Here is a 26,825-nt window from a genome sequence, read left to right on the forward strand (position 1 = left end):
AGGAAGAGGGCACCAGAGGAGGGAGGGGCGGAGGGCTGAGGCACAGGAAGCTGCATCTTGTCTTTGAGTTTTATTAGGAAGGGGAGTCCATCGTAGTGTGAGAGGTTAGACCAGAAGGTCTAGGCTTGCTAAATAAAATCCACGGTCTGGCCCCTCTGGAGAGGGCAGAGCCTCCTCAGAAAAGCTGGCCTGAGGAAGAAGCCCTTTGCCCCCTCCCCTCCTATAAGTTAGTGTCATTCGGCTCTGGGAACGCTGGGGCCCGGGGTGGGCAAAACCCCTGGCATTGGCAGTGCCCCCCCTTAGTGGTTGGCACCTGGCCCTGCCGGACCCGGTGAACTGCCCTGCACCGCGGGGCTCCAGTCTCAAGCCGGCATGCACGGTGGGGACAAAGCTGCAGGTCCACATGTCAGGGTGGCGGCCCACAGGGACAGGAGTCCAGCCTCATCTCTCAGCCAGGCTGGCCAGGATGCCAATGAGATTGTCCAGCCCCAGCAAATAGCCGTCCTCGCGATTGCCCTCCTCCCAGGGCCGCCGGTGGTCCAGGATCTGGCCATCGGGGAGGGGCGTGGTCTTGCCGAAGTCGATGAGCCACACGCCGGCGCGATGGCAGTGATCGTGCACAAAGAGGAGCGAGCTGCCGATCACCTGCGAGCCCCGCATGGTCAGGCCGCGGCCCTGCCCAGAGATGCCCCCGCCGGGTTCCCGCCCTAGCCCTCGCGGCCAGGCACCCAGGTGGCCACGGCTTACCTCGTGCCTCCTGAAGAACTCAGAGACCTCCAGGGTGTCCCGGATCTGCTGCAGGCGGTTCAGATACCGCCTCTGCAGAGGGTGGGTGGGAGAGGAGGGCAAGTTAATTAAACGCCAAGTGAACCCCTGCTAACGATAAGGAGCCGGGACCCAGGCTGGGCTTGGCAAATGCCGCTGTGAGGAAGACCCAGGACGCCGCCCGGCGTGGCCCAGAAGGGAAGGAGCCTAGAGCAGTTGCGACCCAGTGTGGTGAAGGCCACGGTGGGGACACAGCTGAGGGCACTGGGCCAGATGACAGGGGCAGTCCCTAGTTTCAGGCTCCCTAACACCTCAGGGTTGGGATCCCGCTCTCACCAGCACTTCCTCGTCTCCTTGCACAAACTCTTCAAAGACGCGAAGCACCTGCTCCCGGCTTCGCGTAGTCTTGAAGTCGGTGCTGCAGGAACCGTCCGCTTTCTGGAGGTGGGACAGGAGTGTCAGGGGCCCCAGGCCCACCAGTGGGGAAGAGGACAGCCTAGGGCAGTGGTACCTCCCAGTTGCAGGGGACTGCGAGGCGGTGGGAGAGGGTGGAGGGGCAGGCAGGGCGGGAGCGGAGGAGGTGGGCGCCGACAGATCGGGAAAGACAGGGCGCAGTGGGGCTGGGGCGGTGCCAGTCGAAGCGCGCCTGCCCCACCTTGATGCCCTCGATGCGGAAGCCGAGCGTGGTGCTGGAGCTGATGCCTTCCCGCCACTGCATGTAGCGTGGCTTGGTGACTGCGCGCTGCGCGTGCTCCTCCTCAGTGGGCGCTTCAGGATCCACCGCCAGCATCTTCTTGTACATGTCCTTCCGTAGCTTGGGCCGCTCACGGGCCTTGGTCAGCTCCTCCTCTAGGTAAGTCCTGTGGGGGCGCGGGCAGCGGCCAGGGCATAAGGGGGCGCACACGGAGACCCCTTCGAGCTCTCGCCTCGGGCCCCCTTCAAGCAGTTGTCCCAGCCCCGGACCCCCACTTGATCCCCCAACCAACCTGGCAGGGCACGCATACCTGACGCCCATTTTGCAGTCGAGCACACAGGGCCCGTCGAAGCCATCTAGTAGGTCCTGCAGCTGCAGGTAGCTTTCGCCGTCATGCTCCACCACGCCGTGGAAGGCAGGCACGCAGCCGCGCAGCGCGTCAGCCATCAGCCTCGCCAGGCAGTAGCGCTCCGGCTCCGAGCAGCGCTTCAGGATCAGCCCGCTGGTGCCCGCCGCCTTAAAACTCCCTGTGGACCTGCATCCGTCAGCGCCGCCCAGCCCCTTCCCGTCGCGGGCACCTGCCCACCCGCCCCGCGGCTCACCTGTGTGCCCTGCCAGCTGCACCCAGGCGTAGCGCTTCTTGAAAGGGCTTATGACCGGCAGATTGACCATGGTTCGGATCTTCTGCCAGTGGCTTTTCTGAAAGCGACAGGGTCAAAGTCTGCAAATCGGTGTCTCGGCAATGCATAAGCCCTCCCTCCACTGAAACAGGGTCTCACCACGCCCCCGACCCACCGGAAGCAGCTGGGGCTGGATGAGTCATTCATTCATTCATTCACTCTGGGAAGGTTTATTGTGCGCCTGTGTGGCGGGCGCTGATACAGGCGCGGTGAAGGTGATTCCAGCGTCTCCAATGAGCTGTCAAGAGCCTGGACTTAGCATCTGAAGCCCCCGGTTTACGCTCCAGCTCTGCCACTGAAGAACGCGTGGGCAAGTTACGAAAATGCTCTGTCGAGGTGTTTGAACTGTTGTGAGCATCGGAATTACCTGATGGTCACCCTTGTTAAAAACTGCAGATTATCAGGCCTACCGCAGGGAAATTCTAAGTAGGTCTAGAGTAGGGCCAATTTTTTTTTTTTTTCCCCAGATGGAGTCTTGTTCTGTCGCCCAGGCTGGAGTGCAGTGGTGCGATCTCGCCTCACTGCAACCTCTACCTCCAGGGTTCAAGCGGTTCTCTTGTTTCAGCCTCCCGAGTAGCTGAGACTACAGGTGCACACCACCACGCCCAGCTAATTTTTTTGTATTTTTAGTAGGGACAGGGTTTCACCACATTGGTCTGGCTGGTCTCCAACTCCTGACCTCAGGTGATCCACCCACTTCAGCCTCTTCAAAGTGCTGGGATTACAGGCATGAGCTACCGCACCCAGCCCCCAAATTTTTATTACTACCAATGCCGCAAAAGATTCCAGGACCCAAGAAACAAGCCTCTGTGCATATGTAGGAAAAGGATCTACAAAATGAGGCAATAACTATCCTTACTGGGTTGCTGTGAGTAGTAAATAAGTCTTGAGCATGACAGGCGCCCAGCTCCCCCATCCCATTCCATGATATGAGGCAGAAGCTGAACAAATCTCAATCACTGATTCCTTCACTTGGGACCTTGGTTCCTCTCATTTAGGGGGAGACAGACATACACAGAAACAAACCTGTACACAGGCCCAGGGCAGGGAGGCCAGCCTGGCAGGGCCTGGAGAAAGAACAGGCTGGGCTCTCCAAGCCTCTCTTGCTATCCCTGGATTCCATGCACTCATTAGCTGGCAAGGCCCAGGGCACCCTTGGTTTTGATCTAGACCCAGAAATTTTAAGCCATGAAAATAAGGTGCAGGGCTGGGCGTGATGGCTCACGCCTGTAATCCCAGCACTTTGGGAGATCGAAGTGGTTGGATCACGAGGTCAAGAGATCAAGACCATCCTAGCCAACATGGTGAAACCCTGTCTCTACTAAAAATACAAAAATTAGCCGGACATGGTGGCATGTGCCTGGTCCCAGCTACTCGGGAGGCTGAGGCAGGAGAATCGCTTGAACCCAGGAGGTGGAGGTTGCAGTGAGTCGAGATCGAGCCACTGCACTCTAGCCTGAGATTCCATCTCAACTTAGACAAACCTGGGAAGGAGATGGAGGGTTTTTTTTTTTTGGTGTGTCCCTTATCTTTTCTAGCCTCCAGCTAATCCTGAGAGCATCCCATCCTCTGGACCTCTCCTTGTCCCACCCACAACTCAGCAGCCCTGTGTCCTCTCTGAAGTGCACAGGTTGGCTCATGTCAGCTGCGTCTGCTGCCTCCCCCCAGAGGCGCTTGCCTTTTAGCACAGTTACACATGTTATGCCCCCACAGGAATATACCTCCCTGACAAGAGGGAGTTCTAAGAGAGAGAGGGAGAACTGAGGGGGTGGCCTAAGTAGAGGAGGGCTGCTGACCATAAAGCCCTTTCCCATGGGGAGGAAATGGAGGTTATGACAGAGCACTGGGTGGGGGAGTCAGTAGTTGGTTGCAGTCATGGCTGTGTCACCTTCCATCCGAGTGAACCCAACCAAATACTGCCATTTGTGTGGGCCTGTTTCCCCTGGGAGGACATAGCTGCTGCCGTAACATGAACCATCAAATGCTGCCTGCCTATTGCATGTCAGGCACTTTCTCATCTTTCATCAGGCAGCATTGCTCCCACTTTCCTACCGAAGCCCTTACATGGCACACTAGGGTGTGATCACGTGCCCAGTCCCCAGGGATCTGGGGGTGTAGCCAGAAGCAGCCCACTAGAAGCATGACATCACTTTCAAACTCCTTTTGAAATCTTTAAATACACAGCAGGTTTGCATTCTGCTGCATAATAAATCCAAGTTTTATTATAAAACTCACCACCTCCAAACCCTCAAGTAAAATTCCAAGAAGATGATATATGTGCCGTGTATATTCAGCAGCACCATCCTGTACCCCCTTCTCCCACACTCAGTTTGAGAGCCATAACGAATGCACATGCATAGCAAGTGCATGAAGTGGTATTATTCCCATTTTACAGAAGGAAATCAAGGGGAGTTACATCCCCTCACGCCCTGCTCCAGCCTCCACATCTCTGGCTGAAGCTCTCTATCAGCCCATCCTCCCTCCCCATGTTTCAATTGCCCCAGCAGGTTCCAAAGTATCCCCAGCAGAATGCTACCATCCTGCCTCCCTTTGGGGGTTAAATGGGATATGGCATGAGAAAGTGCTTTGTATGTGGTGAAGTGAGGTGCAGCATTAAGGCAGTCTGAGTTTTGACTTCTGGGGAACACTGAGACCTGCCTGGGGGCCCTCTCTACTGGATGGTCACCTTTGCCTTTATCCAAAAGAATGAATTTAATGGCTGTAGGGACCTGCTAGAAGAATTTGGGGGATAGTGGGACCAGAACAGATGTAGTGAAGAGGAAACTTGCCTTGGGTTAGGCAGGGTGAGGGAAATGCACCATCCTTTTAGAGCTGTGCAGAAGCAGTGAGGAGGGCTAGAAGGTGGGCCTGGTAGAAGATTTGATGTGTGTCTGAAAACCTGGGCTACTACCATTTGATTGATGGACCTGCTCCCAAGCAGGGGTAAAATGGCATCATCACCTACTCTCTTGACCTTGGTTTTCTGCATTTCATAAGAGTCAAGAGCAGCAGCAACTAAGGCCAGTCCTAGCTAGCAGGTTACAAAATACTTTTTTTGAGACGGAGTTCAAGGCTGTGTCACCCAGGCTGGAGGCAGTGGCTGACCAGCTCACTGCAAGCCTCCGCCTCCCAGGTTCACGAGCCATTCTCCGCCTCTCAGCCTCCGAAAGTAGCTGGGACTACAGGCTTCCCGCCACCACCAAGGTTTTGTATTTTTAGTAGAGACTGGTTTCACCATGTTAGCCAGGATGTCCGGATCTCCTGACCTTCGGATCCACCCGCCTCGGCCTCCCAGTGTTGGGATTACAGGCTTGAGCCACCGCCACCGGCCTTTTTTTTTTTTTTTTTTTTGAGACAAGTCTCACCCTATTGCCTCCCAGGCTGGAGTCCAGTGGTGCGATCACAGCTCACTGCATCCTGGACTTCCAGAGTTCAGGTGATCCTCCCACCTCAGCCTCCAGAGTAGCTGGGACTACAGGTGTGAGTCACCATGCCTGGTTGATTTTTTGTATTTTTGTATGTATGTATGTATGTATGTATGTATTTGAGTGTGTGATCTCGCTCACTGCAAACTCCTGGCTCCTTCTCAGGTCTGGGCTGCATTCTCCTGCCTCAGCCTCCCTATATTGGGATTACAGGCGTGCACCACCACGCCTGGCTAATTTTTGTATTGCTAAAATACAGCATTTCATCATGTTGGCCAGGCTGGTCTCAAACTCCTGGCCTCAAGTGATCCACCCACCATGGCCTCCTAAAGTGCTGGGATTGCAGGTGTGAGCCACCATGCCATTTTTTTTTTTTTTTTTTTTTTTTGTATTTTTAATAGAGACAGGATTTTGCCATGTTGCCCAGGCTGGCCTCGAACTCCTGGGTTGAAGTGATCCTCCTGCCTTGGATTCCCAACATGCTGGGATTACAAGTGTGAGCCACTGCTCCCAGCCTACAAAAAATTTTCATACCCATTATCTCATCTGAGCTCTCCGTTCCACCACCTGAGGTTGCTATGATAGATTTAGCCCCCCTGCCAGTAATGGGTATGGCCAAGCATGGCAGGAGTTGTGCAAGCGTCATGGAATTCAACTCACTGCCACCTTCCATCTTAGGGAGATACCTCCCCCAGAGAACATCACGCTTTTAAAAATGAATCTAAGGCCAGGCGCAGTGGCTCACACCTGTAGTCTCAGCACTTTGGGAGGCCAAGGCGGATGGATCACTTGAGGTCAGGAGTTCAAGAGCAGCCTGGCCAACATGGTGAAACCCCATCTCTATTAAAAATACAAAACTTAGCCAGTGTGGTGGTAGGCACCTGTAATCCCAGCTACTTGGGAGGCTAAGGCAGTAGAATTGCTTGACGCCTGGAGGCGCTTGAACATCCTCTGGCTCAGGCCTCCCTCCACGAAGGTGCTCTCTCTGGGAGACCAACACACAGCCAGAGGCTACCTGGGTATCTTGAGGCAAAGGCTAGGATTGCCTAGGGAGAGATTTTAATGAAGTCACAAGAGGGCCCTCTGATAATTCCTTACTCCTAGGGCTGAACAGGGAGCACCTCTCTCTGGGCAGGGCTTAGCTGGTTACTAGCCTCAGACCCTCCTTTGTCTAAGCTCTATTTGGAAGCCTTGAAGACACCTGCTGACGCCAGAGCAGACCGGCAGATGGGTGAATGCTCTGTCTTCCGCACTCACCCTTGCTTCCTGCCTCCAGTCATCCAGGCTCTGGTCGAAGCTCTCTACCAGCCCAACACCCTCCCCATGTTCCAATTGCCCTATCAAACTAGCACTCCCTGTGGTCGTGGTGGTGGGGAGAGCAATCAGTTTAAATTTATAAAACGATTTGCACTAAGGTATAAGTGAGCCACGACTTCACCTTCCCATGGGCATTAGCTTTTTAAAAAGGAAGTCTGTTAACCTAAATTCTGCTCTATAATTAGTGGAAAGTGATGTGTGGGAATTCTGAGTCCAGGAGGGGATGGCATCCAGGTCTCCTTACCTATCCTGGAGAACAGCAAGAAGAAAACCAGATGAACAGGAGCCAAACACCCTCTCTTTTCCTCCAGCAACACCCCACAATTGTTTGAGGAGGCAGGCAAGGCCTTAGAATCATGAAGCTGACCTTGGGGGTGGGCCTCCAACTTCTCCCCTGGCTGGTTAGGAAAAGCCTGCCCATGACTTTTTCCTCTGCCAGAGTGAGGCTGCCCAGTCTCAATTCCCCTGCTCTGGGCAGGCTGGAGAGAGCTCCTAGGAGGTGAAGGGGACTACATATGCCCTAGGCAGAGGCAGGCAGGCAGGCAGAACCTCCCTGGGCTTCGGCCTGCATGGGCCGCGCGTAAGGGGCTGGTAAGCCAGGAGTCCTAGAGTCCGGCCCAGGTGCATCCTTCATGGTCAGCCGGACCTGCCTTGCTTCCTGCCTGGGAAAGCCCTAAATTGGCCTGGGCGGGCGCGCTGTGCGGCTCTGGGACCCGCCGCGAGGCAAAGTCCGCCCTGGGCCCTTCCACACGGACGCAGGCAGCCTCTGTCAACAGCCCCTGGCTTATCTGCTGCTGCTGTGGCTGTTTGCCTTCGGGGAGGCCCCGGCGGGCCTAGGGGTGGGGAAGGCCTGGAAGCCGCAGCCTTGGAGCTGGAAAGGCCCTCAGCGGCGACTTGCACCGACTCCGGACGGCTCGGGGGCGGCGGGGTCGCCCAGGTCCTCGAGGCTTGACCTCAGCCGGGGCGGTCTCTCCTACACCCAGGCATGGGCTGCGGGACCTCCTCCTAGCACACTCCCTCTCCCAGGCACTTCGCCGAGTCCCTGCGGGCGGAAGAGGGAAACGGGACGCGCCCGCGCTTCGCGCCCTTTCGCCTGCGCCGCCTCTGAGGTGTCAGAACTTCGGCGGGGGCCGCGCCCCCGGAGCTGCTGCTCAGGCTTTTCCCCACACTCCACCATCCTGCGAAGCCCCGGCATCCGCCCCCTGACCTAGGCAAGGGTTACCCCAGAAACGATCCTGGGTCCGGGGCTGCCCTGAGCACCGCGGGAGAAGGGGAAGCGGCAGGGCTCGTAACCCAGCCCGGCGCACCCAGCACCTGGCGGCGGGAGGTGTTCCTGATCTGTGAGGCTTTTTCCTTCTGGTATCACTGACAAACCCCATCGCCCTCCGGGATTGTGAACCCCTGCAAGTCGCCACAGCTTCCCCGCCTTGTCCCATCGAGTGTGCGGCGGAGCAGACGCGCGGCCACAGCTCTCCCCGCCCTGCCGAGCCGACCCGACCCGGCCTTCTGGGCAGGCCCCAGACGCCCGAGGCCAGGGGCGCCCCTCGCCTCTTCCTCGGCCTCAGGGACACTTGTCTAACGTGGATCTAAAGCAAGTCCTGCGCGCTGACCACGGACAGTTATTCAAGGTATTTGGCCGTGGTTAAAACGAGGGGAACAAGGAGGGTATCCCGGGAGCCGCACATCCCTAGTGGCGGGCGTCAGGAATGACTTAACAGTGCCCGTGGCTGTGTTTTCCGAGGGTCACACCTGGTCCCAGAACACCCAGGCTATCAGAGGTAGAGACTAGCAGGCTGATCCCGCCCCCTTGCAGCCTCAGTTTACCGTCCCTCTCTGCAGCGCTCAGGAGCGGCGAGCCGGGAGGATGGGAGGCAGGGCTCGCACCGGGTGGGCTGCGTTCCGCTCCCAGCCAGAGCTCCCAGGCCTACGCCCCTCCCTCCCCTGCGTCCACGCCTCGTGCGGGCGCTGGGAGCAGACGGCAGCGGCTCCCGAGCAGAGCCTGGAGCGCCGCTCCACTCCCACTCAGGAGAGGGAAACCGTGGCAACGGCGGGGGTGGGGCCACGGCACTAGAGAGGGGGCGGGGAGTGAGGGAAACGCTCCTTCGCCCCTCTCCTTCCGAGGGTTCACCCGGCAAGGCTCAGCCCCTCCGATCCCTCATGTTCTACCCCACAGCCAACAAGGTCCGCTACCCGCGCTTCGCCCAGTCCCCGCGGCGGGTCGCCTGCTCCTCGCCCCGCTTCTTAGACGCCCCAGGGCCAGCGCCACGACCCGCCGGCGGAGCCGGAATGAAAGTTGCCCAGGCGAGAGGTCGGCCAGGCGCCTCCCTCTGACCCCCAGATTCCTCCTAAACCGCGAGAACAGGACCTTCCGCGGGAGGGAGCATGGACAGGAGCGGGTCCTCCGGGAGCTCCGAGCTGGGTCCCCCGCGCAGCCCCCGCGCCCGGCGCTGGCCCCGCCCCCGCGGCCCGTACCTGACCCACGTCCTCGCCCGCTTCCAGCTGCACGTTGCCGCGGCTCCGGCTCTCACTGTCGCTCAGCAGGTCGTCCTCCGAGTCCTCGAGCAGCGACGAGGAGCCAGTGGAGGAGACCGACGAGGTGGAAAGGCGGCGCGGCTGCTGCAGGTGCGAAGAGCCCGCTGCCGGGAGGCAGTCCCTCTCCCGCTCGGGCGGCCCAGGGCTGGTCGGGGGCACGTCGGGCTCCTCGGCTGTCACGGTCAGCTGAGGGATCACCCGGGCCGGGGGAGCCCGCGGAAGCCCGTTGGGGACCTGTCCCCCACGCCGCTTGGCCCCGCGAGCCCGGGGCTCCCCCGCGGCGGCGGCCGCAGCGACCGCCGCACAGCGCGCCTCGAAGAGCAGGCGCAGCTCCCCGACACTCCGGCGCGGGGCCCGCTCCAGCCCCGGGCTGCAAGGCCTCGCGCCCCCCGGCCGCGCCATGCCCGTTGGGCCCCCGGGCAGGGTCATTTCCCAGTGCCGGCGCCGCCGCTGAGCCCACCAGCCCGCGGCGCGCCGGGGACTGGAGCGGCTCGGCGCCCCCGGCTGGAGACGGCCCCGGGGCGGAGCCTGCGCCGCTGCCCGCCCGCGCCCCGCCTCGGCCGCGCCCCCCGCCCACTCCTTTCACTTTCAGAGAAAGCGCGGGCCTCCCAGGGACCCTGCCAGGCACAGAAGGCCCGCGGTGGCTCCTCGGGGTGGCGGGGAAGTCCAGCCTCCGCAGGCACAAAACCTGGGCCCGGGCCCCAAGGCTTTGCTCCGCCCGCCCTCGGGGAGGTGGGAGGGGCCGCTCCGCGCCGGGGCCTCGCAGCCTTCCCGGGCTTCGCGGCTGGGAGGGATTCCTCCAGGCCGCTCCACTGGCCCTGTCCCCGCGCAGGAGGAGCTGGTCCTGCTCTTGGTCCCCTACCCCGTTCCCCGGGTTCCTTTGCGTGTTTCATCCCTCCCGGACAAGGGCTTCAAGTCTCCGGGGCCTTTCTCCGGCCCAAGCTCCTGAACAGAGTTCAAGGCCACCAGCCTCCCAAATAAGCCCCACCCCAGGGCGTGCACCCAAGTGGAGACTCTGCCCCAGGGACGGCCTGAGGCTGCTCCCCGCAAGCTCCCCACTTCCCGGCGGGCAGAGAACAAGGTCAGGGGGCGGGGCCTGGATCTGTCCCCGTGGCTCAGCCGAGTCCCGGACTGCATCTCCCCCGCTGCTGGGTGGCGGGAGCTGAGCCCGCCTTCCTCCTCCTCTCCTCTAGGAGCTCGGGGCTTGGAGTCCGCTGTGCGGCGTTCAGCAAGTTATTTCACTTCCCTTGACTGCGGATTCTCCCGTTGCCGCGAGAGTAAAATAAAAGATTTGAAATCAGGTACACCACACTCTAGATGTGATTTTTAGGCAGTCCCTTTACCCCCTCCGTATATTTCTGCATTTGTACATTTAAGAAAACCTCACCCAACCCACAGAGTTGTGTCTGTAAAACTGGGAAGACAGCACTGATGTTTAAGAGTTTCAGACACTACAAAGTGCTTATCGCGTTATCCCATGTGGATCTTCGGCCACTTCCCATGTTGGTAGTCAGCTGACCGGCGAGGCTGCTTTGAGGAGAAGTCACTGTTTTCCTATCTTCCCATAGTGCCAGAGGAGTGGGGGTCCCCCCTCAGGCACTCAGTGCCTGGGAATGGCTGGGGCCCTGGGGACAGAGCAGTCCCAGAAGGATTGCCTTGGATGCTGAGACGGCCACAGGAGGAGCTATCCTTCCCTTCTCTCCCCTCAGCCAGGGCTCAGGAGTGACCCAGGAGAAGGAAAAAGGAAGTTCAGTGGGAACATGGGGAATCTTCGGCAAAGCTTAGTGGCTCACGCTTGTAACCCCAGCGCTTTGGGAGGGCAAGGCAGGCAGATTGCTTGAACCCAGGAGTTCGAGACCAGCCTGGGCAACATGGTAAAACCCTATCTCTACTAAAAATACAGAATATTAGCCAGGTGTGGTGCCATGCACCTGTAGCCCCAGCTACTCGGTGGGAGGCTGAAGTGGAAGGATCACTTGAGCCTAGGAGGTCGAGGCTGCAGTGAGCTGAGATGACCACCACACTCCACCACCACACCCTGCACTCCAGCCTGGGCAACAGAGTGATAACTTGTCTAAAAACAAAACAAAACAAAACAAAAAAAACGCTGGTCGTGTTGGCATGCACCTGTGGTCCCAGCTACTTAGGAGGCTGAGGTGAGAGGATTGTTTGAGCCCAGGAGGTCAAGGCTGCAGAGAACCATGACCATTCCACTGCACTGCAGTCTGGGTGACAGAGTAATACCCTATCTCAAAATAAATAAATAGGTGAAGATCCTGGAGAACTGAGGAAAGAAGCAAAATAATGTAAGAAAGAATGGCGATGAGGAAGGCAGGAGAAACAGAGGGAATGAAGGGGTAAGAGGAAGAAGAACATAGAGGAATTTGAATAGTTGACTCCTTCATGGAGAACCCGGGAAATCACATCTCCACCTTCTCTAAGACAACCGCTGGAGGAATCCGAGCTTGTGTGCGAGGGTTGTACTCTGCAGCTTGAAGGCCCTGGATCACTCGTGTCTCAGACACTCACTCCTCTGCCTCCTTCACAGCTACACTGACCTGTGGCAGGACATGGGAAGGTGCTGCCCTCAGAGAGGGGGCTGGGGGGAAACCCAAGGCAGGGAGAGCCAGCAAGAAACTGCCAGAACTGGAAAGGTAGGGCCGGCAATGAGGGACAAGAAAACGCCCAGCACTCGTGTGTCAGGCGATGGATGGGCCGGGTTGGAGGTATAAGCAGGCTGGGCACTGGGTCTCTATCCTGGCTGCCGAGAAAAAGGGGCAATTCTTTTTCTTCTGTATCAGGCACTTGCCCAAGCCTTAGGTCTGCTATACCAGCAGCCAGAGAATTGCTCTTTGACCTACCTGCCCAGATGTCTGTCACTGGAAAGGTGAGGGCAAACCTGGAAATGGATGCTGAACTGAAATCCAATCCCATAGATTCTTAGAGCAGTAGGGGGCCTTATATCCATCTATCCTCCTCGTTCACATTTCAGAAGTAACAAAGAGGTTAAGTGGCTCTGCCAGGGAGGTTAGGGCCACTCAGCTAGGTGGTGGAAAAGGCAGTGTGTCCCGGCTAGGTCCCCTGACTTCCTGTGCTCTTGTCGCCCCGGCTTGAGTGCAATGACATGATCTCAGCTCACTGCAACCTCTACCTCCTGGCTTCAAGTGATTCTCTAGCCTCAGCCTCCGGAGTAGCTGAGATTATAGGCGCTCGCCACCAGGCCTGGCTAATTTTTGTATTTTTGGTAGAGACGGGGTTTCACCATGTTGGCCAGGCTGGTCTTGAACTCCTGACCTCAGGTGATCTGCCCACCCAGGCCTCCCAAAGTGCTGGGATTATGGGCGTGAACCACCTCGCCCATGTTCTCAACTTCTTTCATTAACATCTTGTATTTCCCGGCTGGGTGCCATGGCTCACACGTATAATCCCAGCACTTTGGGAGGCCAAGGCGGGTGGATCATCTGAGGTCAGGAGTTTGAGACCAGCCTGGCCAACATGGTGAAATCTCGTCTCTACTAAAAATACAAAGATTAGCTGGGCATGGTGGAGGGCGCCTGTAATCCCAGCTATCCAGGAAGCTGAGGCAGGAGAATCACTTGAACCCAGGAGGCAGAGGTTGCAGAGAGCCGAGATCGCACCACTGCACTCCAACCTAGGCGACAGTGCCAGACTCCATCTCAAAACAAACAAAGAAACATCTTGTAGTTCCTTCTGAAGGCAGAGTCTGCCCCCACCTACTGCAGGCAAAAAACATAAGGGTACATCTTGGGGCAAGGCCTGGGAGTCCCTGTATAGCTGTAGGATGAGGTCAGCAGGTTCTTCTGTCCTCTTAGTCATGCCAGGAATAAACGTTGAAACTCTAGAACATCTGTTCTTTTATGACTCAGTTTCCCCAGTCTTTGATGCTTGAATAGAAAGGATGTGGAGAAAATCAGACTGACCAGTATGGAGGTGGAAATGATGGCCTCTTGAGTGCTGCCAAAAAAAATTAATAATAATAATAACAATAATAATAATAATAAAAAGTGACGGGGGGTGGGGGAATTCAAACACTTAAGCATTAAGCAGGCCAGAGAAATTTTTTTTTTTTTTTTTTTTTTTTTGAGAGAGAGTCTTGCTCTATCATCCAGGATGAAGTGCAGTGGCATGATCTCAGCTCACTGCAACCTCCACCTCCCGGCTCAAGCGATTTTCCTCTCTCAGCCTCCCATGTAGCTGGGATTACAGGTGTGTGCCACCATGCCTGGCTAATTTTTTGTATTTTTAGTAGAGGCAGGGTTTCACCATGTTGGCCAGGCTGGTCTTGAATTCCTTACATCAGGTGATCTGCCTGCCTCAGCCTCCAAAGTGCTGGGATTACAGGCGTGAGCCACTGTGCCTGACCGCCACAGTAAGTTTTTTAAAAATTAAATAAGCAACAAAAAAGGGGGAAACTGGCGTGTAGAGGAATGTGTCAAGGTTGTTTTTGTTTTTGTTTTTAGACAAAGTATCACTCACTCTGTCACCCAGGCTGGAGTGTGCCATCATGGCTCACTGCAGCCTCCACCTCCTGGGCTCAAGGAATCCTCCTGCCGCAGCCTCCTGAGTAGGTGGGACCACAGGTACACGCTACCATGCTCAACAAATTTTAAAAATTTTTTGTAGAGATGGAGTTTCCCTATGTTGCTCAAGTCTTGAACTCCTGGCCTCAAACAGTCTTCTTCCTTCAGCTTCCCAAAGTGCTGGGATTACAGGCATGAACCATTTTGCACCCAGCCAATGTGTCAAGATTTTGATGGTCATTAGGTGGCTGTTCTGAGATAGGCCATGAGAGTCTCTCTGCCTTGGCCACAAGGCTAGCTTACATGTCTGAGCAGATAACCTTTTTTCTTTTCCTTTATTTATTTATTTTTGAGATAGGGTCTCACTTGGTCACCCAGTCTGCACATGATTGTGCAGAGGCACAATCATGGCTCACTTCGGTCTCGACTTCCTGGGCCTAAGTGATCCTCCTGCCTTAGCCTCTGGAGTAGCTGGGACCACAGGCACAGGCATGTGTCACTGTGCCCAGTCAATTTTTAAATTTTTTGTAGAGATAGGGATCTCACTCTGTTGTCCAGGCTGGTCTTGAATTCCTGGGCTCAAGCGATCCTCCTGCCTTGGCCTCCCAAAAGTGCTGGAATTATAGGCATGAGCCACTGTGCCCAGCCAGAACCTATCTTGTAGTATCTCAGTTGGTTGATCCTCCTGTTCCCTAGAGGTCTGCTTTTTCTTTTCTTTTCTTTTCTTTTTTTTTTTTTTTTTTTTTTTGAGGCAGAGTGTTGCTCTGTTGCCAAGGCTGGAGTGCATGCAGTGGTATGATCTCAGCTCACTGCAACCTCCGCTTCCCGGGTTCAGGAAATTTCCTGTGTCAGTTTTTGAGTAGCTGGGATTACAGGTACCTGCCACCACACTCAGCTAAGTTTTGTATTTTTAATAGAGATGGGATTTCTCCATGTTGGCCAGGCTGGTCTTGAACTCCTGACCTCAGGTGATCTGCCCACCTTGGCCTCCCTAAATGCTGGGATGGTAGGCAGGAGCCACTGCACCCGGCCTGAGGTCTGCTTCTTGAAGTGCCTGAGTCCTTACCCCCCTCAAAGACCTTCAGGACCGGGCACAGTGACTGGTACCTGTAATCCTAGCACTTTGGGTGGCCCAGGGAAGAAGATCACTTGAACCTAGGAATTTGAGGCCAGCCTGAGCAACATGCTGAAAGCTCATCTCTACAAAAAATAGGAAGATTAGCCAAGCATGGTGGCACATGCCTATGGTCCAAGGTATTCAGGAGGAAGAGGTGGGAGGATCAACTGAGCCCGGGGAGGTTGAGGCTGCAGTCAGCCTGTGATCAAGCCATTGCCCTCCAGCCTGGGCAACAGATTGAGAGACCCCATCTAAAAAAAAAAAAAATTCAGGATTTATCATGCCTGAGGGCTGCATCTCTTGGAGAATCATCACCCTGGGGTACAAAACTGGGGGAGAGAAGGGCCTGGAAAATGGGATGTGTGAGGTGAGGGGTTTCTGGGGTCCTCACCCCAGCCTGCCTCATAGCTGTGCCCACCTCTACCCCATCCCCAGGGCAGCACTAGTGGCAGGAGCAAAATCACCACTCACCAGCCTCTACCAGGCACAGTGCTGGTTTCTGCTTCTTCAGATGACAAGCAGGGCCTCTCACCTGGGGGAGAGAAGGGAAGGCACAGCCTTTGACCTGTGCTCCCGAGTGGGGCATCTGTTCCTTTGAGGAGACTTCAAGTCTTCTGCAGCAGGAGCAGAGTCTCTCCAGTGTGTGTGTGGTGTGTGTGGTGTGTGTGTGGTGTGTGTGGTGTGTGTGTGGTGTGTGTGGTGTGTGTGTGGTATGTGTGTGGCATGTATGATGTGGGGGGGTTATGGGTGTGGTGTATGTGGCATGTATGTGTGGCGCACGTGTGTGGTATTGTGTGTTGTATGTGGTGTGTGTGTGGTGTGTGTGTAGTGTGTATGGTGAGTGGTGTGTGGTGTGTGTGTGGTGTGTGTGAGTGTGGCATGTGTGGTGGGTGTGGTGAGTGGTGTGTGTGGTGTGTGTGTGTGTGGTGTGTTATTGGTATTATTATTGGTGTGTGTAGTATATTATTGGTGTATGTGGTGTGGAGTTATTGGTGTGTGAGGTGTGGTATGTGGTGTGTGTGGTGTGTGTGAGTGTGGCATGTGTGGTGGGTGGTGGTGGTGGTGTGGTGGTGTGTGTGTGGTGTGTGTGGTGTGTGTGGTGTGTGTGTGGTGGTATATGAATTATTGGGTGTGGTGTGAGTGTGGTATGAGTGTGTGTGTGGTGTGTGAGTGTGGTGGGGGTGGGTGTGGTGAGTGGTGTGTGGTGTGTGTGTGGTGTGTGTGTGGTGTGTGTGGTGTGTGTAGTATGTGTGGTGTATGTAGTGTGGGTGTGGTGTGTGAGTGTGGTATGTGTAGTGTGTGTGGTGTGTGGAGGTGTGGTGTGGTGGGTGTGGTGAGTGGTGTGGTGTGTGTGGTGTGTGTGTGTGGTATGTTAGTAGTTAATAGTGTGGGTGTGGTGTGTGAGTGTGGTGTGTGAATTATTAGTTATTGAGTGTGGTGGGGTGGATTAGTAATTGAGTGGTGTGGGTGTGAATGATATTAATGGTATGGTGTGTAGTATGTGGTCATATGTAGTGTGGGTGTGGTGTGTGAGTGGTATATGGTCTAATGTGGAGTGATTAATGGTGGGAGTGTGAGTGAGTAAATTATGGTGTGTGTGGTGTGTGTGTGGTGTGTGTGGTGTGTGGTATGTGTCCTGGTGTATGTGTGTGGTGTGGTGTGTGAGTGTGGTATGTAGTGTGTGTGTGTGGTGTGTGAGTGTGTGTGGTGGGTGTGGTGGTGGTGTGTGGTGTGTGGTGTGTGGTGTGTGTGGTATGTGTGGTGTATGTAGTGTGGGTGTGGTGTGTGAGTGTGGTATGTGTAGTGTGTGTGTGGTGTGTGAGGTGTGTGGTGGTGGGGTGGGTGTGGTGGGTGGTGTGTGTGAGGGGGTGGAGTGTGGTGTGTGTGTGGTGTGTGTGGTGTGTGTGGTGTGGTATGTGGTGTGGGTGTGGTGTGAGTGTGGTATGTGTGTGTGTGGTGTGTGGGAAATTGTGTGTGGTGGGGTGGGTGTGGTGGTGGTGTGTGGTGGGTGTGGTGTGTGTGTGTGGTGTGTGTGGTGTGTATGGTATGTGTGGTGTATGTAGTGTGTGTGTGGTGGTGTGTGAGTGTGGTATGGTGTGTGTGTGTGGTGTGTGTGTGAGTGTGGTGGGGAATTAGGTGTGGTGAGTGGTGTGTGGTCAATGTGTGAGTATTATTAATGATTATTAATGCATTATTATTAATATGTCAATTGTTAATTGATGTGGTGTGTGAGTGTGGTATGTGTGGTGTGTGTGGGGTGGTGTGTGTGTGTGTGGTGGGGGTGGGGGGGGGTGGGAGGGGGTTGGGCTGTCATGTTCCACTGGACCCAGTGGTGCAAGGTCTTATTCTAGTAACAACTCCCAGACATGCACTGTGGGACTTGGTGTCCTTCCAAGGGACTTTGTGACCCTAAGACCCCACTATTCTGTGACAATACCTGTGATTCCCTCATGCATGTGCAGAGCAGACACACTTCCATGGAGCCGCTGCTACTGTGCTGGGTGCAAAGGACACAGGAATGCGTGGGTCCTGTGATGCCCCCGCGTGTTTTCGGGAGTGATAGCCTATCATTCTCATTGTCTTCTGGAGGAAGGAAACCAGAAAGGGCCCAAGAAGAAAACAGGCCCCAGGAGGCTCAATGGCCGCCTTCTGTCCCTTTCCAAGAGGTTGTCAATGTGGGCGCTGGGAAGTTTGGTTTCTCAGCTGCTTCCTGCATCCAAAACATTCCTCACCTCTGGTCGGTTCAATGTCCTTCTCCGTCAGGGCCTCCAGAGAGGGTGCTGGAGGGCTGGCCAGAGCCCAGTGGACACATGAGAATGGGAGAAAGGTGAGGGTCTCTTTTCTCTTGGAAAGAGGCATGAATGGGTCTTCACCTGACAGGCGAGCCCTCAGCTCCCAGCCCCAGCCTCTTTTCCTGGCCTCTAGGTTTCCCCTCCTTCCCAGCAATCTCTGACCTCATAAATGGAGGGACTAGAGTTTGTGGGAATATCCGGGGATGGGTGCAAGGTTACGCCAGCAGGGCGCAGGATCTAGCAGTGTTCACTGACCCTCCGCAATCTGAGCCACTCTTGTCTAAAATGAACAAAACGTGTCACCACGCCTGTGTGTGAGCAGTAAGAACATACTCTCTCCTACACTTCAGAAACAAGGTTTCCGATCCCACTCAGGAGTTCCTGTGATCCTCCTTCTTCTCCAGAACTCAGAACCCGCAGAACCTCACCCAGTGCGAGAGGAGGCAAAGGGGACAGGAAGGGTCTGAGGTCAGGGACCCAGCTTGCGGAAGCGACCACTGTAGGAATGCCTAGGACGTGGTCGGCCTCCCTCCCTCACGCCGCCACCAGGGAACTTCCCTGCATCGTGTAGTCACAGTGGCGTGGGTGGGGGGTGGGCGGCGAGGGGTGGGAGGTGCAGCTCCTAATTCCATCTGTGGGCTCTGCGCCTGCAGGCGTGACCTCCAGAATTCGGGTGTGCGTGGGGACTGAGTCCACAGAGCATGCAGTAGCCCGGGATCTGGGACCCTGGTGCCCATGCATCTCCGGGTGGGCCGCGTGCGAGCCGGGGTCCATTTCGCAACTCCCAAGGCACGCGCCCCGGGGGATCCGCGGCTGGAGACTCGTGCAGGCACTGGGCCACTGGGATCCTGGCTAGGAGGCTGCCGGCCCGGAGTGGGGAACGGAGGCAGAGCACCCTGGAACGCAGCAGCTGCGCGCCTCCTCCCTTGTCGCGTGGACTGGGTGCTAACGGCGCCGGAGGCATACGGGGCGAGAGATGCGGGGACCGTTGGCGCAGACACGGGTGGCGCCCAGGCCGGTGCGGGGGGTGGCGGGGACACCGCGCGGGGAGCGCCGAAGGGCTCCCCCAGCAAAATTGAAGGAGTCAACCTGCGCCTTCCGGGCTTGCCAGGTGAAGGGGTGTGCTGCATCGTATGCGCTTCGCGAAGCAGGGCCATCCATGGTTAAATGAAAAAAAAGAAATCGAAAGTATTCGATCTTTAAAAAAAAAAAAGAAAGAAAGAAGGCGGGCGTGGTGGCTCTCGCCTGTAAGCCCAGCACTTTAGGAGGCCGAGGCGGGAGGATCACAAGGTCAGGAGTTCCAGATCAGCCTGGCCAACATGGTGAAACCTCACCTCTACTAAAAATACAAAAATTAGCTGGGCATGGTGGCACATGCCTGTAATCCCAGCTACTTGGGAGGCTGAGGCAGAAGAATTGCTTGAGACAGGGCAGAGGTTGCGGTGGGCTGAGATCAGCCGCCGCCGCACTCAGCCTGGGTGACAGAGTGGGAACCGTCTCAAAACCAGAGGCGAGGTATGATTGAGGCTCAAACCTGTAATCCCAGCACTTTGGGAGGCCGAGGCCAGGCCCGGGATCGAGGTCAGGAGATGAGACCATCACAAAGCTAATACCGTGAAACCAAAGTCTACTAAAAATACAAAAACCTTGCTTGAGGCTTGAGGTGTGTGAGGCCTGTAGTCCCACCATCTGGGGAGGCTGAGGCAGGAGAATGCGTGAACCGGGGAGCTGAGGCTTGCAGTGAGCTGAGATCAAGCCACTGCACTCCCAGCCGGGCAACAGAGCAAGACTCAAGTCTCAAAAAAAAAAACCTCAGATGAAAAAAAAAAAAGAAATGGAGTCTCACTATGTTGGCCGGGTTGGGTCTCTTGAACTCCTGGCCCCATGATCTCCCTCCTCGACCTTGCAAACTGCTGGGATTACAGGCAGAAGCCATCACACAGGGCCCAAAAGTATCTATCTTTTGAAGACCTATCGAGGAAATCATCATGGGAAGGGTCAGAGCTTTGTTGTGCTTCTTTACACTTATATCTGGACTTTGGTATTATTATTTTCTTTTGAGTTTTCACCACTCTTGGGGGTGGTGGGTAGGTCAGGCCTCAGTTGGGGCCAGATGGAGGGTGGCGCGGTGACAAGCCTTCAATGCCTTCAGAAACCCGGTCAGTAAAGGTGGTGTGCGTTGGCTTGTGGGGAATGACAGCAACAAGGGCCTGGCCCAGAGGCAGCACACTTTCTCTGGCTGCATCCCTAGGCCAGCCCAGTGCCTCCCAGTGGGAACCTCCATCTGGAGTCAGGGTTTCTTTCCCCCTACCCCCACTGCAAGTGGAGTCTCTGGGTCCTGCCCACTGCCCAATGCTTCCACCCTCCATCAGCCCTCTCCGAGGGCCATTCATCCCCTCCCGGGTCCAGCGGCTTCACTCTCATTAACAACAGCATTTATTGAACCCCTACTGGGGAAAGGAACATTAAATGTTCAACATGATCCTGACAGGTTGTTTTTTGAAAGGTGGAAAACTTGTGGCTCAAAGGCGTTAAGTAGCTCAGCCCTAGGTAGTAGCAAGTGGCAGAACGGGAATCTGAACCCTCTCCGGAGCGTTTTGGCTCTTGGCCCTCCCTTGGATCCTGAGCATGGTCTGGAAGCCCTAGACATGCCTATCTATGCTCCAGTGCCTAAAAGCCGTATCTCCATGTCTCCTGGGGCTGGCCTGTGGAACCTTATAGAAGGCAGGGGCCCTGTCTTAGCACTGCCATTCCCTCCAGCTCCTTAACACCCTCTTGCCAAGGGAGCTCAGCAGTCCCCACTTAAGTCAGGGAAATCGTGAAAAAAAATCTGAGCTGGGAGTTGATGGCTTCCTAAGGCTGCTGGATCACAGCCACCTACAGTTACTCAAGGAAGAGACTCCCTTCTGGAAAAACGTGGCCAGGGAGATGAAGTTGACCAACCCAGCACCCTGCTTCTCTCCACTTGCACTCCGGGTGGTCCTTCTTGCTTCTCAGGGATGGGTAGCAAGTGGCTGCCCCACAGCACCCAAATCCTGGAAGGTAAGCTATGTTGTTGTCTGCCCAGAACCCCTGCTCTCTAGGTCCCACTGCTCCCAACAGTTAGGTAGTGGGAGTGCTCAGGAGTTGGAGAAAACCTCATTGGACGCTCTTGCAGGGTAAGCAACCTTTCCACCACCAGAAGCAGTCTTGGACGTGGCTCTTACCACGGTGATTGTCATCTCTTGTCTTCTTAAAGGGTGTAGATGTAGAAGATCCAGGATCTTCTTGCTTCCTAGCTAAAATGTGTTGAGAGAGAGGTTGGAGACACACCCTCAGGCACTGGGGGTGGGGGCGGGGGTGGGGGGGGATGGAGGACCATCAGTGTTTCCTCCATAGCTACACTCACAGCCCCTGGGCACCCCCTTCATACTCATGACAGCCAAAAGAAAGGAGAGCAAAGAAACTGTGCCTAGGCCAATTTAAAGTTGAAAGGAGTGGGCACAGTGGCTCATGCCTGCAATCCCAGCATTTTGGGAGGCTGAGGCAGGAGGAACACTCAGGGCCAGGAGTTCAAGACCAGCCTGGGCAACACAGCAATATTCTGTCTCAACAGAAAATTTAAAAATTAGCTGGGTGTGATGGTGCATGACTGTAGTCCCAGCTACTTGGAATGGTGAGGTGGGAGGATCACTTGAGCCCAGGAGTTTGAGGGTGCAGTGAACTGTGATTGCACCACTGCACTCTAGCCTGGACAGCAGAGACCCTGGCAAAACAACAACAACAACAAAAAAAAGGTTTAAAGGCCCAGATTCTCACTAGGGTTAGGCAATACATCAGGAGTCTTCTTAGTTCTGTTAAAGCTTATTGGTCTCTTACCAAGACAGGACGTAAACCAGGACAACTGGAGGTTTCCTTGGGTCTAGGCAACTACCCTACCAGAGAGGCTTTGGGGGAACCAGGCTGCTCAAGAGTTGACAATGACCACTTTCACTTTTGTGGGCACAGGGCTAAGAGAAGAGGGAAAAGGAGTAAGAGAGGCTCTCTTGGACTTTTTTTTTTTTTTTTTGAGACGGAGTCTCCTGCCTCTGTGGCTCCGAGTAGCTGGGAGTGCAGTGCGCCCGCCACCTCGCCCGGCTAGTTTTTTGTATTTTTTAGTAGAGACGGGGTTTCACCGTGTTAGCCAGGATGGTCTCGATCTCCTGACCTCGTGATCCGCCCGTCTCGGCCTCCCAAAGTGCTGGGATTACAGGCTTGAGCCACCGCGCCCGGCTCTCTTGGACTTTCAAAACATGGCTTTAAGAGTTGCCACTCAGGATGCAATCCTTAGACTAAATCTGATCCCTTTGTTAAAATGGCATAACGTTTATTTACAATATTTGTACAGTTTGAGTGACAAGTCAGGACTTCACAAAAGCAGAACCATTCTTTTTGAAGGAAAGTGGCAGGCAGTAGACTTTCCCTACACCTGCCAGAAGCAAGACAGACAAACAGATCTATAAACATTATGAACTAGGCAGACGGATGCTGGCCTTTATGCTTCTTGGAAGGAACTGAAAAAATGCATAAAAACAACCTTGGGTGCTGCCCCCTTCAACAATGAAACCACACTGCGGAGGGAGGGGGGCCCACCGAGGCAACTCCCCAGCACAAGATATAGCGTGAACCACCAAGAAATCCTCGTTGGTAGGACAAAGCCAATGTCTTAATGCCTGGCCAAGATCTTGGGTCAGAGGCCCTGCCTCAGCTGAGACTGGAGACAAGTCCTTAGTCTTGATCCCAATCGCTACTGAGGCTACTCGGGTGGAGTTACCCTTCGGTCTTCTTTGGCTGGCTTTTCTCCCTGCTGTGTGCATTGGCATCTCATGGGGGTTTCAGCAGCTGTGTGTGGGGAGGTGGTGGCAAAGTGGCTACAGTGTGATGCAGTTTTAATAAAAATTTTATTACACAGCCATAATGTAATCAACACTTCTCCAAATCCAAATGATACTAAATACAGATCTACATGGTGGATCAAAATGACTCCAGTGAATTATCTGGATTCTATAATTTCATGTCTTTTAAAACCAGAAATCAAAAAAAGTCCAAGTTCATCATGATAGGAGAGGTCCCAGCAGCTCCAGGACTCTGCTGAAGTCCAGGCAATGTTAACAGTCTGTGATTCCACATTTACACAATGGTCTATAAAGAGTTGCGGTCAATGGACTATTCAAGTATATATGATTTTAACGAGTCCATCACCACTCCTTTGCCCAACTGAACTGTGTCACAGCTACCACATAGCTGTTACAGTCGTATTTAGCAATTTTACAGTCATAATACTCCTTTAAAACCATCCATTGCTGCTTTAAAAAAAAAAAGTAAACTAAGTTAAAGCGACACTGAGGCTCTACTAAACCCAGAAGTTACCAAGTTCATTTTTATGTTTAAATACAACTTACAAGTCCATGATTTCCCATCATCCCCCTTCCTTGTACAAAAGCAGGGTGAAGAAGCACAAAGGAGAGCTTTTAGATTCCTCTCTTGTGGAGATCAGGAGCTCTCAGCTGTTCCTTTAGCTTAGTTCTTGGTATATATAGTCAGCTGTACTTTGTTCTGAAAGATTTGTTAAATGCCACTTTTATTTACACTTGGAGCTTTACACCTGAGAATGATTATCAAGCAGTCAGCTTATCTCTTTTCAAACATTTCATAAAGACATACACACACCTCTGCTGGCTTCGCCCTAGCTGCACAACAATATATATGCTGACCATATATATGTATACACACACACAAAACTGCACATGCTTGAAACATTTGCAACCTAAATCTTTTTGAGATGGAGTCTCACTCTGTCACCCAGACTGGAGTGCAGTGGCGCAATCTCGGCTCACCACAACCTCCGCCTCCCAGGTTCAAGGGATTCTCCTGTCTCAGCCCCCCAAGTAGCTGGGATTACAGGCGCGCACCACCATGCCCGGCTAAGTTTTGAAGTTTTAGTAGAGATGGGGTTTCACCATGTTGGTCAGACTGGTCTTGAACTCCTGACCTCAGTGATCCACCCGCCTCGGCCTCCCAAAGTGCTGGGATTACAGGCATGAGCCACCGCGCCCGGCGTAACCTAAATCATTTGTGTTTGCTCTCCACATTCATATTCAGAAATTTCTCTTAAAAACAAAACAAAATGTAATTCTTGCCAAAACAGCAAAACAGAATCACTAGGAAGAGGCTGTTATACTGGGTGAGAAAAAGAAGTTCTATGTTCAGCCAAGAAGCTGTGGGCTGTACCCATGGGATGAGCAAGACATTCGCTGCCCTCCCTGGTACCCGGCCGTGGGCTTCCCTCCCGCACCTGCCAGGACACAGCCTGCAGGTCAGGGGGCTAAACTGGGGAGTTTTCTCCAAAGTTGGGAAGGGATGGGGAAGAGTAGGTGGGGATGGGGAAGTTACACAGCTACAGCAGTCAGGCCTGTTTAGTAAGAAGAATCACATTTAATGAGTTTCTTTCTTGCAGTTTCAGATGCTCAAGTACAGCTGAAAAAAATCTGAAACAGCTATAGACCCATGACAGACTGATACAAAGAGTACTGCATTTTAAAAAAATGATAAAAAAATCCACACACTTACACACACACACATACACACTCTCGCTCTCAAATTAGACCCCCCCCCACAAATGTACACTTTTTGGAAACTAAACTGGTTTTGAAACCCCTTCTTCCAAAAAGAAGGGCAGAAGAGAAAGATGAAGAGAGGGAGGACCGCAGGTGCCCAATCCCCGCTCCCTCCACAAGGTCAGGGGCCGAATGTTCAATGGGTGGGCCAAGGCAGTCTGGAGAGAAGACCGCCCAGTGCTGCTGCTATTGCCCCAGGGGCTCCAGCAAGATTCCCAGCTCCATGGTAATACTGAATGCGTGCAGAGTGGCCAATGAACTGCGCGGTTAAAAAAACAAAAGGCAAACACAAATCTAAAGACATGGATAAAGCCCAAGAGAGCCCAGGCCCACACTGGGTGGGGCCCTGGGGGAGGGGAGGCTGGTGGGAGATGGTGTGCAGACAGGGAGGTCTATACAGCAAATGGTTTATATTACAGATGACTGGCAGTTTAGAGTCTCTTCCCAGTTCGACAGCTGCTCCAGCCCAAAGAGGCTAAATCAAAGGAAAGGAGGAAAGGTGGGACGCTGCGATGGGGCATGCGGGGTCAGAAGCAGCAGGCTGGGTGTGCTCAAATAAGCCCTCGTCGTTTTTTGTAGTCTTCCAAGTTCAGAGATCTCCTTGGAGCCCCATCCTTGGCTGGTGGAGCCTTGGAGGTGATGGCTAAAGCCTTTGACTCTGTGGGAAAGAAGAGCAAGTTGGCAGCTGAGGTCCCACAAAGTCCTCTTAGTCCCGTGCTGCACCCCTGCAGGCAGCCTCCTGACTGTGGCCCTGTTCCCTCTCACTATACCTGCAGCCTGTCTTGGCCTGGCCTGTGGATGCTGATGAGCCAACATTCCCCTTTCTTCCCTTAAAGTGGGCTTCCTTGTTGCCCCAGAGAACCATGGATCCATCTGGTCCTCAGCCCTCACCACCCGCCCCACCCTCACATACCTGAGCTGGGAACTTGTAAATCAATCTTCACATCAAAATCGTGTACTTTGAACAGATCTTCTGAGAGGTCACTGGCTGACTTAGAATTCAAATCTTTATCTTTGCCTTGACCCTGGAATGTGAAGAGGAAAACTAATGGTAAGAGCATAAATGCAAGTGGATTTCTAGCAGCAGCAGCCACTAACGGTAAAAAGCTCTTATTTGAGTTCATTACATTTTCCTACTAAGGCGCCTTTCTGATTCCTTCTCTCAGAGGGAGGCCACAGACAAAGAGCTTTCTCTCCTGAAGGCTGAAAGCACAGAGAAGAGGGCAGGCTCATGTCTGCGGTATGAAGGTAGAAAGGGTGGGCTTAAGGCAACGGGTCACCTCCTGACCTAAGATTTCAGAAGTCCTGAGACCGGTTAGACTCCAGCAGGAAAAGAGGAAAAGACTTAACTTGGACGGATAACTGCTTTTTTTTTTTTTTTTTTTTTGAGATGGGCGTCTCGCTCTTGTCATCCAGGCTGGAGTACAATGGAGCGATCGTAGATCACTGCAACCTCTCCCTCCCAGGTTCATGAGATTCTCCTGCCTCAGCCTCCTAGCTGGGATTATAGGAACCCGCCACCACACTAATTTTTTTCTATTTTTAGTAGAGACGGGGTTTCACCATGTTGGCCAGGCTGGTCTCGAACTCCTGACCTCAGGTGATTCACCCACTTCCACCTCCCAAAGTGCTGGGATTACAGGCATGAGCCACTGCACCTGGCCAGAAAACTGCTTTTAAATGTGCCGTTTTCAATGAGCTTTCACTTTTACAATATCTGATCTTTGTATGTTATCTCTCCTCCTGTGAAGTTGGCAGGGTATATAGTAGTACCCTCATTTTACACAGGAGAAAAGGGGGGATGCTGAAGGCTAGAAGCCAGCTTCCGAAGGACACAGTCAAGGCCCTAGGTAAGTAGTGGTGTTAGGTTTGGAATTAAGGTTATCTGTTGATTATATTTGCAAATAACTGAGATGGGGAAGGGACTCCAAGAGGGACTCCCTGTTCCCCCAGGTGGAAAAATCAAGCCCAGACTAGACAAGGTGCTTGTTTGGTGCCTCAGCTAGCAGCCTCGCTCAGCAGGCAACAGGGTGGTACCGCACTTGCCTTGCTCATTTCCTTTGGAGCATCTGGTAACACTCCAGAACCGTATTTTGCATTCAGCTGGGCCAAGATGGCAGCTTGAACAGCTGGGTCTCTGGACTGGGAGAGAAAATCAGTTATTTTAGAGATTGTTTGACACTCACAGAGTCCTACTGCCAGATTCTTTCCCACCTACCAAACTAACATCACAAGCACCACAGCCGGCCCATCAGCAGCTAGTGGGGTTTTCCTCAAAGCAGCAAAAAAAAAAAAAAAAGGCAATTAAAAGCTTGAAAGCCAAGCCC

The 26,825-nt window shown here is 54.2% G+C and overlaps 2 protein-coding genes and 2 long non-coding RNA genes across 4 annotated transcripts in view; 1 reads left to right on the forward strand and 3 right to left on the reverse strand.

The window, feature by feature from the left end:
* Positions 1-55: 55 nt before the first annotated feature.
* Positions 56-9,965, reverse strand: ITPKA (inositol-trisphosphate 3-kinase A). Its single transcript, XM_003900809.5, has 7 exons — positions 9,354-9,965; positions 2,062-2,158; positions 1,770-1,986; positions 1,421-1,625; positions 1,102-1,203; positions 748-819; positions 56-645 (listed from the first exon to the last, which is right to left on the reverse strand). The coding sequence occupies exons 1-7, from the start codon at positions 9,840-9,842 to the stop codon at positions 442-444; spliced, it is 1,386 nt and encodes a 461-aa protein (XP_003900858.1). The 5' UTR covers positions 9,843-9,965; the 3' UTR covers positions 56-441.
* Positions 9,417-10,715, forward strand: LOC108586699. The gene is made up of 2 exons (XR_001904311.2): positions 9,417-9,503; positions 10,607-10,715. It is a non-coding gene; the product is annotated as an uncharacterized LOC108586699 (long non-coding RNA).
* A 2,299-nt stretch (positions 10,716-13,014) lies between these two features.
* Positions 13,015-18,462, reverse strand: LOC103885780. The gene is made up of 3 exons (XR_649067.4): positions 17,509-18,462; positions 15,543-15,603; positions 13,015-13,388 (listed from the first exon to the last, which is right to left on the reverse strand). It is a non-coding gene; the product is annotated as an uncharacterized LOC103885780 (long non-coding RNA).
* Positions 18,463-22,763: 4,301 nt separating this feature from the next.
* RTF1 (RTF1 homolog, Paf1/RNA polymerase II complex component) overlaps positions 22,764-26,825 on the reverse strand; it is a 68,249-nt gene continuing 64,187 nt past the window's right edge. The window contains exons 16-18 of the mRNA XM_003900805.4: positions 26,545-26,640; positions 25,412-25,523; positions 22,764-25,156 (exon numbers count right to left, since the gene is read on the reverse strand). Of these exons, the coding sequence (XP_003900854.2) occupies positions 25,050-25,156; positions 25,412-25,523; positions 26,545-26,640 (315 nt within the window). The 3' untranslated portion in view covers positions 22,764-25,049. The remainder of the gene's footprint in view (positions 25,157-25,411; positions 25,524-26,544; positions 26,641-26,825) is intronic.

This window comes from Papio anubis, chromosome 7 (assembly GCF_008728515.1).
Source record: "Papio anubis isolate 15944 chromosome 7, Panubis1.0, whole genome shotgun sequence".
NCBI lineage: Eukaryota > Metazoa > Chordata > Mammalia > Primates > Cercopithecidae > Papio > Papio anubis.

What these genes read in the sequence shown, in the direction of transcription:
- ITPKA (XM_003900809.5), bottom strand. Translation starts at nt 9,842, where the DNA reads ATGACCCTGCCCGGGGGCCCAACGGGCATGGCGCGGCCGGGGGGCGCG. An exon ending in TCCGCATCGAGGGCATCAAG is followed by an intron (nt 1,204 to 1,420) that starts GTGGGGCAGGCG and finishes TCCCACCTCCAG; the next exon opens with AAAGCGGACGGTTCCTGCAG. An exon ending in AGTTCTTCAGGAGGCACGAG is followed by an intron (nt 646 to 747) that starts GTAAGCCGTGGC and finishes CGGGGCTCGCAG; the next exon opens with GTGATCGGCAGCTCGCTCCT.